Below are 16,539 nucleotides of genomic sequence, written 5' to 3' on the forward strand. Positions count from 1 at the left end.
ATTTACTCCAGACCCATTATTATCTCTAATATGAACCAATTAAATTAAATCATGAATTCATTTTTTTATGTCTTTTGCTATCAAAGATTTTGCTTTACTATTTCTTTTATGTATTATATTACTTAATTTAAATAAACTTAGCTATAATTAATATGAAATTATATTTTTTTCTAGAGCTTTTGAATTTGTTATTTTTACTTAAACTTAGACTTAACAATTCGTGTCATCATATTGTGTAAAATATTATATTCGTATCATATTTTATATGAAAATCGTATGTCATAGTTCATGTCAACAAGAAAATATAAAATATAATTTTTTTGTTTTATTAAACCTATTTATGATTCTTTTTAAGTTTTAAGCTATGTTATCTTTATATTCTTTATATGTATAATTTTTTTATCGTATTATCGTACCATATTTTAAATTATCAAATCTACTTAAATTATTGTTATAATTCATAAATGACTAAACTTATAATAATCATATAAAATCATGATATATAATTTAAATCTTTTGTATATAAGTGAAATTATAATTTATTCAATGAGATTATGATATAAAAAATATACTCTTTATATTTATGAATTATGATACCAATCAAATATGTAATTTAATAATAAATACATATATTACTTAAAAAAAATAAGTACATTTATCTTTTGTTCAAAGAGCAAATTTATATTTTTTAAATAAAATAAAACATTGAGTATGTTATTTTTAACTCAAAATATAAAAAAAATAAAATATAACATGTATCTTTTTTAGTACGATTTAAGATGTTTCTAAATTTTACTTCTACTTAATTCTTTTCTAACGAATTTTAAAATAATATTTTTAAAATATTAAAAATAATATTATATGCACATTTAATATCAATCAAAATTTATGATATAGAATAAGTCATGAGAATCGATTTTAGGTATTAGGAAATATTTCTAGGCACTAATATGTACCATTAAAAATTGTAGCAATAATTATTGTGATTAGTTGTAAAAACAAAAAGTTTTTAAAATTTAAGATTTAATTCAAATAATTAATTCAATTTTTTTAAAATAAATTTAGTAAAATAGGGTTTAATCTCTAACACTTACAAATTATTATTTTTTAATTTTTCTTAAACTTGTAACTATCATGTAAAAAAAAAACTTTTTGCCTTAACCAATTTCATTCATCGATTTAAAAAGCCTCCAAACGAAAAATATTCCAGTCTTTTTGTAGGGATCCTACTAAGTTTAACTGGACCTCATAGAGCCTAAAAATTAAGGTAATGAAGAGGGAGAAGGATGATGGGCCCTACTTTGCCTTCTGGAAGGGTACCCCATTCCACGTGTGAAATTTGAAGTTTTTTTTTTTTTCTCCAAAAAATGTAAAGTAATTTAAAGAATGTCTTTTAACCCTATCCAATCAAAGATATTAAAAATTAAAAATTGACGGTTTGATGTAATTTTTGACCGGTTTGTGGTACCCTTTCTGGGTAATGTATGTTTAGTGGACCCCATTTTTTCTTACTCGTAAAAAACGACGACACTTGATGGGCAAAACTATTTAAAGAGAAAAACAAGATAAAGGATAAAGTTGAAATTTCAAAAAAGAAAAAAAATTTAGATGTATTCGTAACAGAACCATAAAATTTGTTCTCAATTTCGAAAAGGCCCGTAATAATTTTGGACAAATTTTTTGTGCCGTTTCAATTCCTCCTTTTTTTTTTTTTTTTGTATGATTGTGCCGTTTAAATCCAATTCTCGAAATAAGATGATGAAATTTATGAAATAAAAAAATGAAAAAAAAATGAATTACATCATTTACTAACGTTTTTTTATGTGCTCAAAAGAATGTAAAAAAATAAATATTGCTAAAAGCAATAAATGAAAATTGGGTTTTTTTTTTCGTTTTAAACAAAAATAATAAAATTAAGAGGTATTTACCATTTGCTGTATCGTATATTTTATCATCGAGGACATTGTATGAAAAAAAAGAAAAGAAAAATATAAACAATATAAAATTAAATAAAAAAGTTATAAATGAATTTTTATTCATCTACTTCCATCACAAATGAACCAAAATTATCTCTTCAAAATGCCAATCAAACCAATTTGAAACTAAACTCATTACAATCAGCCCTAAAATATTGTCCATTATTCTTGGAAAAGGAAACATAAAATATATTCCAAAAAATCAAATCAGGACTCAATTAAAAATTAAGCAAAAGTTACGGAGTTTGACATAAATAAAGCAAACCTTTCCATCACAAATGAACCAAAATTATCTCTTCAAAATGCCAATCAAACCAATTTGAAACTAAACTCATTACAATCAGCCCTAAAATATTGTCCATTATTCTTGGAAAAGGAAACATAAAATATATTCCAAAAAATCAAATCAGGACTCAATTAAAAATTAAGCAAAAGTTACGGAGTTTGACATAAATAAAGCAAACCTTTCCATACCTGTTCATAATTTTCCCCTAAACTAAAATAAATAGAAAATCGATAGACGGAGAAAAAGGGGGGTAAAACGCGTCTTTCGTTGCTGTTTTTTTTTTCCCCCTCTCTTTCCTTCATTTTATTTAGTTTTTCATGTCTGTCCAAACAGCCCAAAAAATAAGGGTTAGGGTTTTAAAAAACCCAAACCAGAAGCCAGAAGAAGAAAAACCCAGATAATCCATCTTCAAATTCTTGTAGAGAGAACCAAAAAAGAAGCTTTTTTTTATGTGTTTTTAGAGTACCCTTTGAAAAGGGTATTTAAAAAAATGGGTTCTTTTTCAGCCTCAGATATCAAGTGGCAGCCATTTTTGTTACTCTTCTTCTGTGTATTAAACTGTGTCGTTTTGGATGATAATTCTTCAGACAAATCTGCTCTTCTTGAGTTTAAGAAGTCTGTCTCGGATCCTTCAGGGCTTTTACCTATTTGGACCGAAACTTCCCATCACTGTTCATGGTCTGGTGTTACATGTGACAAAAGCTCCAAGGTTTTATCTCTTAACATAACTGGTTATGGAAAAGGGAAAAATGGTAATTTCAAAAATACTGCTGCTTCTGTTTCGTTTTCTTGTTCTGAATATAGTTTATTTCCATTTTACGGATTTGGTATTAGAAGGAATTGTGGGGGAAGTAGTGGGAGTTTGTTTGGTAATTTGTTGCCTTCTATTGGGAAATTGAGTGAACTTAGAATTTTATCACTTCCTTTTAATAGATTTGGTGGTGAAATTCCTACTGAAATTTGGGAGTTGGAGAAATTGGAAGTACTTAATTTAGAGAACAATTTGTTATCTGGGTCATTGCCTGTTAGAGTTTCTGGGGTAAAGAATTTGAGAGTTCTTCATTTGGGTTTTAATAATATTAGTGGAGAGATACCAATTGGCTTTCAAGTTCGGAACAAATGGAGATATTGAATTTGGCTGGTAATCTTGTGAATGGAACCATTCCCGGAATTGTTGGAAGGTTTAGAGGTGTTTACTTGTCATTTACGCAACTCGGTGGGTTGTTGCCAGCTGATATTGGTGTAGGTTGTAAGCTTGAGCATTTGGATTTGTCGGGGAAGTACTTCGTCTGGCAGATTCCTGCTAGTTTGGGGAAGTGTAGTCAGTTGAGGTCACTGTTGTTGTATACGAATTTGTTGGAGGAAGGGATTCCACATGAACTTGGTCAGCTTGAGAATCTTGAAGTGTTGGACGTTTCGAGTAATAGTTTGAGTGGTCCGATACCTGTTGAGCTTGGGAATTGTTCTGGATTGACTGGGCTTGTGCTTTCAAATATGTTTAATCCATATGATTAAAGGGGATTCAAGTTCTGCAATGATGATTTTAATTTTTATCAAGCTGGGATTCTTGATGAAATTACAAAGCTTTCAAAGCTGAGGGTATTATGGGCTCCAAAGGCAACGCTTGAGGGCAACTTGCCAAGTGATTGGGGTGCTTGTGATAACTTGGAGATGGTAAATTTGGCTCAAAATTTTTTTGCTGGGGAAATTCCTATTGGTCTTAGTCTCTGCAAGAAGCTGCAGTACCTTGACTTAAGCTCAAATAAGCGCCTTACTGGAGAGCTTATTGAGGAACTTGCAGTTCCTTGTATGAGTGTGTTTGACATCAGTGAAAATTCCTTGTCAGGTTCAATCCCTAGATTCTACAACCGTGGATGCCCTGATGTTCTTACCTCAGATTCATATTCCTTTGAACCCTTCAGCCCAACATCCGCATATTTATCATTTTTGGCAAGTAAAGCTCAGGTTGGAACGTGTTTTGAATTTTTTGGAGGAGATGGTGGTCCTGTTGTGTTTCATAAGTTTGGACATAACAACTTTACTGGCAGTGTTTTTTCAATGCCAATTGCGCCACAAAGATTAGGGAAACAGATTTCTTATGCATTTTATGCTGGAGAAAGCTTGCTCGCAGACCATTTCCTGAGAATTTGTTTGAGAACTGCAACAGATTGGATGCACTTTTTGTTAATGTTAGCTACAACACAATGTCTGGTCAGATTCCAGCAGAAATCAGTAAAATTTGCAAATCTCTGAAATTGCTGGATATGTCTGTGAATCAAATAACTGGGCCCATTCCCCCTAGTGTTGGCGACTTAATTTCACTTGTTTCTCTTAATTTGAGCTGGAACCTGTTACAAGACCAGATTCCAATCAGTTTTGGCCAGATGAAGGATCTCAGGCATCTTTCTTTGTCTGGCAACAAGTTGTCCGGATCTATTCCTTCGTTCTTTGGGCAGTTGCAATCTTTAGAACCCTGGACTTGTCTTCAAATTCTCTTTCTGGTGAAATTCCTGAAGGTCTGGTCAACTGGAGAAGCTTGACTATTCTTCTGCTCATTAACAACAAACTCTCTGGGCATATTCCCTCTGGTTTGGCAAATGTTACCATGCTCTCTGCATGCAATGTGTCCTTCAATAACTTGTGTGGGCGACTGCCATCAATTAACAATTTGATGAAATGCAGCAGTCTTTTGGAAACCCTCTTCTACAGCCTTGCCATGTGTACACCTTAATGCCATCTTCGGATCAGGCAACAGCGGGTGATTCACAAAATTATGCTGCATCACCACTGGAATCCATAACCCAAAGGAACAGAAACAGTGGTTTCAATTCCATTGAGATAGCATCAATAACATCTGCTTCATCTATTGTTTCAGTTCTTCTGGCTCTTGTTATTTTATTCTTCTACATCAGGAAGTGGAATTCAAAATCCAAAATTATGAGCACCACGAAAAAAGAAGTGACGATCTTCACAAACATTGGGGTCCCATTGACATTTGACAGTGTCGTGTGGGCCACAGGAAATTTCAATGCTAGCAACTGTATTGGGAATGGAGGTTTTGGGTCAACTTATAAAGCTGAGATCTCACCTGGAATTTTAGTGGCAATAAAGCGGCTTGCAATTGGACGATTTCAAAGCTTTCAACAGTTTGATGCAGAAATAAAAATCCTTGGGAGGTTGCGCCACCCAAATCTTATTACTTTAATTGGTTATCATGCCAGTGAAACAGAGACATTCCTTGTATACAATTATTTGCCTGGTGGTAACTAAGAGAAGTTTATTCATGAGAGATCCACAAGAGCTGTGGATTGGAGGATACTTCACAAGATTGCTTTGGAAATAGCCCATGCTCTTGCCTACCTACATGATCAATGTGTCCCATGTATTCTCCATTGTGACGTCAAGCCCAGCAATATCTTGTTGGATAATGATTACAATGCATATTTATCAGACTTTGGTTTGGCCAGACTTTTGGGAACTTCTGAAACTCATGCTACCATAGGTGTTGCTGGAACTTGTGGGTATGTTGCTCCGGAGTATTCAATGACTTGCCGTGTTTCTGATAAGGCTGATGTTTTCAGTTATGGGGTGGTGCTCCTTGAGTTGCTTTCAGATAAGAAAGCTTTAGATCCCTCGTTTTCTCCTTATGGAAATGGTTTCAACATTGTTCAGTGGTCTTGCTTGCTCTTGCGACAAGGTCAGGCCAAGGAGTTCTTCACTGCAGGGTTATGGGATGCAGGTCCCTAGAAAGACTTGGTAGAAGTTCTGCACTTGGCAGTCGTATGTACTGTCAATTCTCTCTCTACCAGACCTACAATGAAGCAAGTAGTACGACGGCTGAAGCAACTTCAACCCCCATCATGTTAGTGTTTCTAGGAGGTAAGCCCCACACTCCGTCATAGTCCCTCGCTGCCCTTTGGTAGAGTTCTAAGCTGTAGTTATTCCCACCTGTAAATTGTAATACAGTTTTGCCCCCATTTTTCTGATGCGATAGGGGTTTACTGATGACTCTGCAGAAGAATGCAGATATATATATTTTTATCCAAGTTGTACACTTGTATCTGAGTTTCATTTGATGTCCAATAAAACAATAGAATAGTTTTCCTCTTTACCAGTTCAGTGTCATGCAAATATCCTCTCTTGTGAACGTCCTTTGTGCAACTGTAGAAGTGATGCTGAACAGTTGAAGTTACAGGGTGGGAAACTATACGCTGGAAATTTTCCATTATGATGAAGTGTTAGGCAATGCTAACATCTTAGAAATTCAACTTGCTTTTCTTAAGTAATCTGGCCTATACAGTTTAAACGTCCTGCTTTAGGGAATCATTCGAAGACTAGATAATAAGCAATGAGAATTTTTTTCAAGTATGGAATTTAGAGTTTAACTTAGTCGGTTCATGCAGTATCTTTAAGAGATGGTATTTAGCAGGTTGGGGAGTATCTACAACCTCTTTCTTATTATGAGACTGCAATCGCCTAACTGTTGACGGCTTTGATTACAAATGCTTCCACTAAATGTTAATTTTGTACCATGATTCCATTGCCTAGTGGTATTGTTGTCCTCCTAAAGTGCAAATATAATCTGTGTATCAGATAATCTTCAAAATTCAAAGGCTAGTACATTTAATTTCGGGCCTTAAAATCGACAGATTATGGCATTGTGATCTGCAGCACTTTTCTCTGTCCAAGCTTCTTTTTCCCCTATGACCAAGTTTAAGAAATAAATAATAGGATGTTTTGTTTCCTGTTGCAAGATTTCATCCTTAAATTAATAACTTTGCGCCGTTGCAAATGCATTCCATGAATAGTTATCTGACTTGGTAGAGTTGTAAAAAGAAACGATTGATTATGGTGGACGACGTTTTTCCATTATGTGGGAGATTTAAAGCTAAAGCAGGGTCTCTTACACTTGAGATTCCATTGAGGCAATTGGTCACAGTTCCAGTTTGATGGTTTTTCTTGTGTCATAGCAGCCTCCAAATGCCACCGCTAGAGGAAAAGGCTTTGAAACCAATCGTATTAGACATTTTGTGAAGACAAAATCCTAAGATTTTATAGAATATGAGGTTCAGGATTTATGTTGTAAGAATCCTGTGTTGTATAAACAGAAGATAGTGGTCGTGGATTTTTTGTGTATTGCATCATATCATAGTGCATGAAATGGAGCAATCAAACTCAGCTGCCCACCCATCATAACAATGCCATTTTCGGTCAGGTTTGCGATAACTATGCCATTGTATTGTTCCTTTTTTCGCACTTAGATGCCTGCTCCTTCTGGATGTATTTGAAACCTTCAATTCTTTTTCTTTCTCTTAAAAAAAGTCTTGAATAATTGGTTTTGCCAAATGCATCTTCTTTTCACTTCAATTTTTCCATTGATGAGTCTGCTGTTTCTGATGTCCAGTGAAGGAGATCCAAGGATTCCTTTCACTTACCATGTGATACTACTGGGAGCATTTTTTTGTTCTGAATGAGGATTGAATTGAAGAGAGAATGGAATAGTTCAGATCAGATGTCTTTGAATTTTCCATAGAGAAGCTTCATTTTCTAAAAAGAGTTAATAGCCTAGTCCAGAATAAAAGAAAAAGTGATTCTGAAAATAATAAAGGAGAAAATTCATCAACCTTTTCTCTGCATTCCTCCTTTTTCATGGATTTGCATCAGAAAAGTAAAGAAGGGATAACAACTATATGCTTTAGTGGGTGTGCTACATCACCGCCACCGGCATGCTTGACAAATTCAGCTGGGGAGAGGAAGCTGCCATGGCAAACACAGACTATTCTCACCTCTTCACCCTTTCGATATCTGTAAAGAAAGCCTTCTACTCTTTTCCCATTGGGACCATCTCCAGTTGTTGACACACAAGGCATATCCTCCAAAATGTTCCTCACCACTTCCTTAACCCTCTCTTCAGCTACTGCTGATTGACAAGGCTGATTCTTCGTCACAACTCCGGCTAACTTTTCTGATTTTTGAGCCATGATTTTTCCAGGGATGATGATCGGTTTCTGCTGGGTCTCTGCTGCAGATTGCACACTAGTAGGGCTTCTTGCTTGGGGGTTTTTGTAAGCTCCTGTAATTTAATGCAATATATGTGAGCTCAAGCTGAATGCAAGATTAAGATAACAACAAACAAAGCCATTTAATCACTACGCAGGGTCATATTGGCACCGTACTTTATCCAACATCATATCATCAGCAATTTACTAGAGGTAGAAGCATAACATCAATAACCTGCTCCTTGCGTTTTTTTCCCTTCATAGGCTTCATAGCATAAAAATACCAAAATCCATTTTCTAATGAGATGATCACATCACATTTCATTCTGTCAACTAGAAAATTTGTTGATCTTATCGAAAGGCATTGGCAGAGGAAGTTAGAATTGAGATATGATAGTTTTGTTACTGATAGTAGAATTAGTTTTCAGTCTCCAGCACATATTTCTCACCCTTCCAGGCCAAATTTAGACTTTAAGCTATCAAAAAGCTCAAAGGAAGCACGAAGTTACGTCAAGAGCTTTATTGATCCTGACGAGGTTGCCAATAAATAGTTCCTGAATCACCTATACCATTATCAGATACTACAACTTCCTTTCCGTTTAAACCTCATCACGAAGCCGATTTTCGCCTAGAAGAATGGAAAAATAGGCACTTCCATGTCCGCAGGTCCAAATGATATTCACTAACTTCAAACTCCAGAAAATAGCTATTTACTCTTGTTTACTAAAACTAGGAAGCAGTATAAAGAACAGTAATAAACCACTGCCACTTATTCCATTATTCTTCACTTGGATTTAATTTGTATCTTAGGAAGTAAAGTACAATTTTAACTAATGTCCTAACCTCATTTTCCATTGTTTATCATCGGATCGTAGGTAAAAACTACGATATCCTTTGGTCAACTATAACATAACAGCAATTCAAAGATGACCAGTCAACTATGAAAACAAGAACCTAAAAGAAAAGCATTCAGAGACAACTGTTACAGATTCCTATAATCTGATTAATTTTACGTATGGCATTTTTACTAGACAACTAGTCTAGCATCATCAACAATCAAAATTTTGAATAATATCAAAACAGTTTTTTTTTTTTTTTTTTTTTTTTTAAAGAGCAAAGATCCTACGCAAATCCAAGATCAGTCATAGACACCACATGAACCTACCAGTCAAGCCAAATGACTTACATCTAAATACAATTCAAACATGTCACCCTAATCAAGCCTAAAAGTGGTGAAATGCTGAAAATTGAGTATAATTCAACATGATAAAGAATCCTTTAACTTATGATGGCAAGAGAATCTCAGTTTTCATGCCTTTCATATCACTATTAATTAGGGGGAAAAAAAAAAGGACAAAACAAACACTTGCCTGACCAGTGTCAAGATCAAATAGCAAATACTAGGACATGAATACTAGTAAAAATAACATCATTATTCCACACATACAAATCAAAACTAAAAACATGAGAAAAAGTTTTTCTTTGAGGAGCAAAATAAAGGGGGCAAAATTTTTTGATACCTTGAGCTGGTTGGCTCTCAAATTCTGATATCCCGGAGGAACCACTTCCTTGGGATCCAATTGAACCCTGTGAACCACCATTTACCCAACTAGCGCCATAACCAGCCTCTTCTCCCTTATCTTCTTCACAATTCTCTTTAGCAAAACCCCCTCTATTCCTTTCCCTTACAGCTTTCAAGTTCTTCTGTTTCTCGGATCTCTTTCTTTTAGCTTCCATTCTCCTTAAACTTTGCAACTCCTTCCTCTTCCTCCACTCTTCCTCTGTCTCTGTAGGCAAAGAACATGTCCTCACAAGAGAACCACAAGCCATGGGGAACAAAGAAGAAGAAGACTCATCAGTGTCTTTCTTTGTTGAGTTGTTGATGAAATCTGGTATTGAACATGATCTAGTGAGTTTTTTGGCTCTTGGGTCAACCCCAAAACGACCATTCAATGAAAGTCCTAAGCTTAACTCAATCTTCTCTTCTTCTTCACCATTTTCTTCTCCTTCATGATCTCTGTGAGATAAATGGTTCTTTGATAACATGAATCTTTGTAGTAGATCCCTTGGAAGATTGGCCGGTTGCATGGAAATGTTTTGTTGGGTTTCTTTCTTTCCAAAATCCTCAGCTTTCGACATTGAAAAACAAACCAAAATCAACAGAAACTAAAAAAAGAAAAAGATTGACGAAATTAAATTTTATAAAACATGAAATCATTATTTGAAAAGATGAAATCTTGACCCCGAAGGAAACCTCAAAGTTCTCATTTTTTTTACATTAAAAAAACCAATCAAGGAAAAAAAAAAGAAAAAAGAAATCCTCAAGAAACTGAAGGGAAAACAAGGAAGAAAAGAAAGGAAAACAAGTGGATTGAATGACAAGAATGCCATCGAGAAGATGCGAGTCATGCAAAAAAGACACGTGGCGGACATGAAGAGCACGCGACAGAAAGAAAATGACCCCCCCATGTTGCTGTTTCAAACAAAAACAAGAAACCTAAGGTGACTTCGAACGAGATGTCGCCACGTCATTCGTTTCTTTAAACATAACTCTGTCGTCTTGCCTTATCACACGTGTCGTACTAAAATGTGGAGTCTTACTGCCACGTGTCAATGGAAGGAGAAAAAAAATCTGTCCTTGGCTTATCTGTTTAGCTATTTATCTTTCATTTTGGGGAAATTGCAGTTAAAGTGGTTTGACATTTTTATTTACACCCCATAACTTTAGTGTTTTTCATTTGAGACATTGATACGTGTGGATTGCACTCCATTAAATAATATTTCAAAAATAAAATAATTATATTTGAAATTTTAATTCTTTAAATCAATTTTTTGCCAAAGAAAATCAATTTATGTTTAAAATGGAATAAATTCATAGGAAAATATATCTTTATATTTTAAAGTTTTTAAAATTTTAAAAATATTATTTTAAAGGGGACAAAATTTAGGTGAAATTTTTTAGATAAAATTTATAAAATATTTTCTTAAAAATTATTTAATAAAAATTTTAATAAAAAATATAAACTATTAAATTGATAAATTTCAATATTAAAATCAATAATATAAAAATTTTTAGAAATATTATTTATAATTTAAATTTGATAAGTATTTATTCAACAATAAAAATTTTATCAAAATTTTTACTAAAATACCTATCTAAAAAATATATCAATATTTATTTTTTTCAAATTTATACACCTAATCTATTTAATAAGATTTTTCAATTTTTCCTTTTTATTTTAATTTTATTTAGTCATTTTTAATAAAAAAAATCATAAACTTCACTTAAAAAACTTTATTGAAATCTTTTTTTTATTGACAAGGAAAGGTAGAAATATGTGTAATTACCTGCTATTATTGTGTAAATAATAAATTTTTTCTCTTTTTATGTGATCATTCGTATATTTATACAATTTTTATTTTATATTAAATACATGTAAAATATTAAAATTATTATATCATAATTAATATCAATAATCTAAACATGAAATATATTTTTTTATTTTATCAAATTCATATAAAATTTTTGTTAAAATATTAAATTATATATTTTTTAATATTTTTATATAATTTTTATATTATATATTTTATTGTATAATCTCATATTAAAAATGAATGCAAAAGAAGGGATATATTTGCAAAATTTCTAAACTACAGGGATGTAAGAGTATTAAGACCTTTTCTGTTTTTTCTATAAAATTTCGGGACTTAGCTTTAACTGATGATGATGTGGCCAAAAAAAAATTTAGCCGATGTGAGAAAGAGAAAGTGACACGTGGGTCACAACTCTTCTTTTTAAGGTTTTTGTCTGAACGTGTCTGTTTATGGACATGTACCCGCTACAATTACTTGACACGTAATCATTGTGGTTTTTTGTAATTAATGTAATATCCATGGGTATTTAATTAATTACCCACGAATAATTACTGAATTAAAATAAGAAAACCGAATATTTTAATTAAATCTTAATCTTATGCAATGTAGTAAGAATAATATTTTTTGTTATCTTATGAACTTTAATTCTTCTGAAAGTGTGAAATTAAAGAGAAAATTTTAATTTAAAAATTAATATATATTTTAGTTTCATTTTACATCTTTAAATTTAGAAGTTGTTAAAAAATAAATTACTCCATCCATATCTAATATTTATTTTTTCATTTTCATGAAATTTTTAAAAAATGAATTTTGTTCATTTAATATTAAATTTTTATTTTGTAAAAATAGATTTTCCACAATTTTTATTTTCAAAAATAAAAATATAAAAAATAATTTTAAAATACAAAAAATTGTGATGTGTTAAAAAAAGAGAATATAATTTTGGAATACATGAAAAAAATGATAAAAAAATAAATTGCAAAGACTAATTAATAAAAAAAATAACATCACATTTTTAATTGAGGAAATAATTAAAAAGTATCATACATTTCAACATTAATTTTTTACATAAAACTAGGATGTATTGATATATACAAGAAACTTTCAATAGAATCAATTTTATATAGCAATTTATTGCATCATTTTAATTTCTCATTAAAAGAAGTAGAATATAAATTGTTTTGAGTAAATTTGTAAAATTGGTAATAATTATTCATTGATTTTGAGAAAGGGGACATCCAACAAGAGGAAAATCCCCTTAAATCAAGAAAAATCATTACACAACTCTTTTGAGTTTGACATGACGTTTTGGTATCATTATCAAAATATCAATTATTGCTTTCAAAATTTTACAATATTCCAACTTTGAAAATTATATCTGATAAGATAGGACAAGTGAAACTTAGATGTAGAAAGATAAAAAATTAATAAATAAATACATTACAGGGTGAACTTAAATTTTATTTGCTTCTTTGGTGGTCAAAATCGGTGTCATTAATGGATTAGCCTTAGATTCAAATCTTTTGGTCTTAAATAAATTTCTTCTAATGCATATCATCGTCATCATTCAAATATAGTATTTTAATAAATATAAATTTTATTTTAATTAATTTATAAAATTATTTTTAAAAAATAATATTCAATAAATCTAAAATTTAATTCTTAATATTTGTAATCTTTTTTTTTTTTCAAAATATAGCTTTTTTCAATACTCAAAAATAAAAACATTTCAACCCAAGAAAAAATTATCCTAGGTTAACAAAATTAGAATAAAAAATTTTATTAGAATATATTTAAATAATCAAATAGAGAAATTTCCTCTATTTAAATTCTTACTACTTGGTACCATTCAATAAATGAGATGATTTTGAATAGAAAAAAATTAACCGATGCTTAATAACATAAGGTGATATTTTAAAAAATAAAAATAAAAATAAAAATATTATTTTCTTTTAAATTTAATAAAAAAAATCTATTAAATATAATGTTTAAAACAATGTTTTAATTATTTTTAACTAATATTTATAGACAAAGGTTAATATGGATCCTACTTAACGTATACATCTTAATATAAAGTTGGAATAACTTATTCATCTTAAAATTTTTAAAAACTAAAAAAAAAAGATAATACGGTATAAGATGTGTATAAATTTTATGTATATGTGATTGTGGATATTATTATTAATATTGTGAAGAATTAATTTTGATATATTAATGATGTCATTTATAATTTTATAAATAAAATTAAAAAAATGATATTTTTTATATTAATTTTTAAAATATATTTTAAAAAAAATTATTTTATTAACTTCGTTTATGCAAAATTTAAAATCTTTATTCGGGGTAAATAAAATAATTTTTTACTTCGAACTATTAAAAAGGAAAAGTCAAAAAGACAACAATACAGGAAAAAAAAAGAGGGGGCATACGAATCTGCGTAGAACACGCAAAAAATCAGAGAAGATCGGCGAGTGGGGCCCAAAAACCCAAGTTGCATACTTTTTCGAATTTACTTTTCTCTCGAGGGAACGACTTTTTGGGTTAGTGACCTGGGTCGTGACACGTGGCTCCAAGTTGTAAGGAGGTGCACGTGCCGAAATCCAGTTGCAGGAAAACAGCTAAGCAGGCTGTCAAGTTGCGGGGGGAAAAAGAGCAACATGTTGAGGAGTTCATGGGAGACAGAAGTGATCTGTAATGCCTCTATCCATCAGAATATTTTTTATTTTTTTTAATTCACTTCTTATATTTTTTGGGTTAAAATAAAATAGCTTATGTATTATAATTTTTTATCAGTATATTTAAAAAAATAAAATTTTAATTTTATTATTTATTTTGATATTTTAAATTAATGTTATTAATCAATTTACTGATATAATTCGAAAATCCAATAAAATATCAACATATATAAAAAAGTTCAATGAATATCATAGTATCAATTATCTTGTTAGTGTTAAAAAATTTTTAAAGAATTTTAAAAATTTTAAAAAATTTTTAAAACAATCTACAATATTTTAAAAAATTAAAATATTGAAATATTTTTAAAATTATAGAAATTAAAAATATTTGAGAATTTAAAATTTTAAAAAATGTATAAATTTTAATAAAAATCTAAAAAATTAAAAAAATTTTGAAAAATTAAAAATATGGAAATTTGAATAAAAATAAAATTTTCTTAAAATTAAAAAAATCACAAAACTTAAAATCAAAATTAAAAAAAAAATTTTGAAAATTTTTTAAAATTAAAAAATCTACAATTTTTTTAAAAAAGCTAATTTTTTTTAAATTCTAAAAGATTTTAAAAAAAATTGAAATATTAAAATATTAAAAAATCTGAAACATTCTTTAAAAAATATTAAAAAATTAAAAAATTTTGAAGAAAATAAAAATTAAAAAAATTTTCTAATTAAAATTTTTTGAAAAATACAAAATTTTTTTGAATAATTCAAAAATTATATAAGAAATTAAAATTTTAAGATTCATAAAAATGAAAAATTTTCATAATTTTTAGATTTTTTCAAAAAATTTTAGATATTTTTACTTTCAATTTTTAAAGTTTTTTGGGATTTTTTTTTTGCATTTAAAAAATTTATTTTTATTAAAATTTTCATTTTTGAAAATTTTGCAAGATTTTTGGATTTTTTTAATTAAAATTTTCAGATTTTTTTTTTAATTTTTTAAGTTTGCATATTTTTTAAATTTTAAAATATTTCAATTTTTGAATTATTATAATTTTAAAAAATATTTCAAAAATATTCAAAAATTTTCAGAATTTTTTTGAACGTTTTTGAATTTTTTAGAAAATTTTTTTAATATTGACATGATAATTAATGGTGTGATGTTATTTAATTTTTTTTACATATATTAATATTTTATTAGATATTTATATTATATTAGTGGAGAATAAGTAAGAATAAAAAGTAGTAACAATAATAAACCCAAAAGTATAAATTTTAGTTAATTTAAATGACAAAGAGAGCTTAGGTTTTTTTGTTGCTTAAGTTTGAATTCTTTTAGAAGTTGTAAAAGGATATTCTTATTATGAATTCTTCAAACTTGATCTAAATAAATTTTTTAAATCGATATAAAAAAACACTGGATAAAACTTAAAGAATTTTTTGGGCATAACTTAAATAAAGTTAGTTAGGTAAAGTTCATAAAATTTTTAATTAAAAATGATTTGATAAAATTTTAATAAAAATTTTAAATTGATAAATTAATAAAATTTATTGAAAAAATCAATAATATATAAAAAAATTTAAAAATATAATTTATAATATAAATTTAATAGTTATTTATTCAACACTAAAAATTATGTAAATTTTAATAAAAAAATGCCTATTTAAAAAATATATCAAAATATATTTATTTTTTTCAAATGTGATACACTTTATCTATGTAATAAAATATTTTAATTTATCTATTTTGATTTTTGATTTAATTATTTTAATAGTAAATTTTATGAATTTCATTTAAATTTTTTGCAAAACTCTTTATCACTAAAAAATAATAAACTTTAAATATTTTATAATTTATTTTAATTTTGATAATGCTAGCGGTAAATTTATATTAATTTGTTGTTTTTAAATTAGTAAAATTAAAAAAATAATAATAAAATTAAAAAATGGAGATGGATAACGTTCAATTACTTCTTTACCCAATAAAAGAACAGGAGAGATGTTGAATTCGATGTTTATATGACAAAAGCAAAACGTGAAAGCCAAAGGACAATGCATATTTGGATGTTTTGTTCTCTCCAACGGAAGGACGCAATTGCAAAAGCTTTGGAATTTTCTGCTGTTATTCTTCTTTCTTATGCAAATTCCATTTTGGTTACTTCTATATATATTTTTAAATTATTAAATATATTTACAGTAAATTTTTTAAATTTTATTAGTAAAATTAA

The 16,539-nt window shown here is 29.1% G+C and overlaps 1 protein-coding gene and 1 pseudogene across 1 annotated transcript; one reads left to right on the plus strand and one right to left on the minus strand.

The window, feature by feature from the left end:
* The first annotated feature begins 2,602 nt into the window (after positions 1-2,602).
* LOC111299665 (LRR receptor-like serine/threonine-protein kinase RPK2 pseudogene) lies at positions 2,603-6,373 on the plus strand (annotated as a pseudogene).
* A 1,402-nt stretch (positions 6,374-7,775) lies between these two features.
* LOC111299666 (ninja-family protein AFP3-like) lies at positions 7,776-10,625 on the minus strand. Its single transcript, XM_022894996.2, has 2 exons — positions 9,782-10,625; positions 7,776-8,335 (listed from the first exon to the last, which is right to left on the minus strand). The coding sequence occupies exons 1-2, from the start codon at positions 10,398-10,400 to the stop codon at positions 7,923-7,925; spliced, it is 1,032 nt and encodes a 343-aa protein (XP_022750731.1). The 5' UTR covers positions 10,401-10,625; the 3' UTR covers positions 7,776-7,922.
* Positions 10,626-16,539: the final 5,914 nt, after the last annotated feature.

Source organism: Durio zibethinus, chromosome 18, assembly GCF_047325235.1.
Source record: "Durio zibethinus cultivar Kanyao isolate XHJ-2024 chromosome 18, ASM4732523v1, whole genome shotgun sequence".
NCBI lineage: Eukaryota > Viridiplantae > Streptophyta > Magnoliopsida > Malvales > Malvaceae > Durio > Durio zibethinus.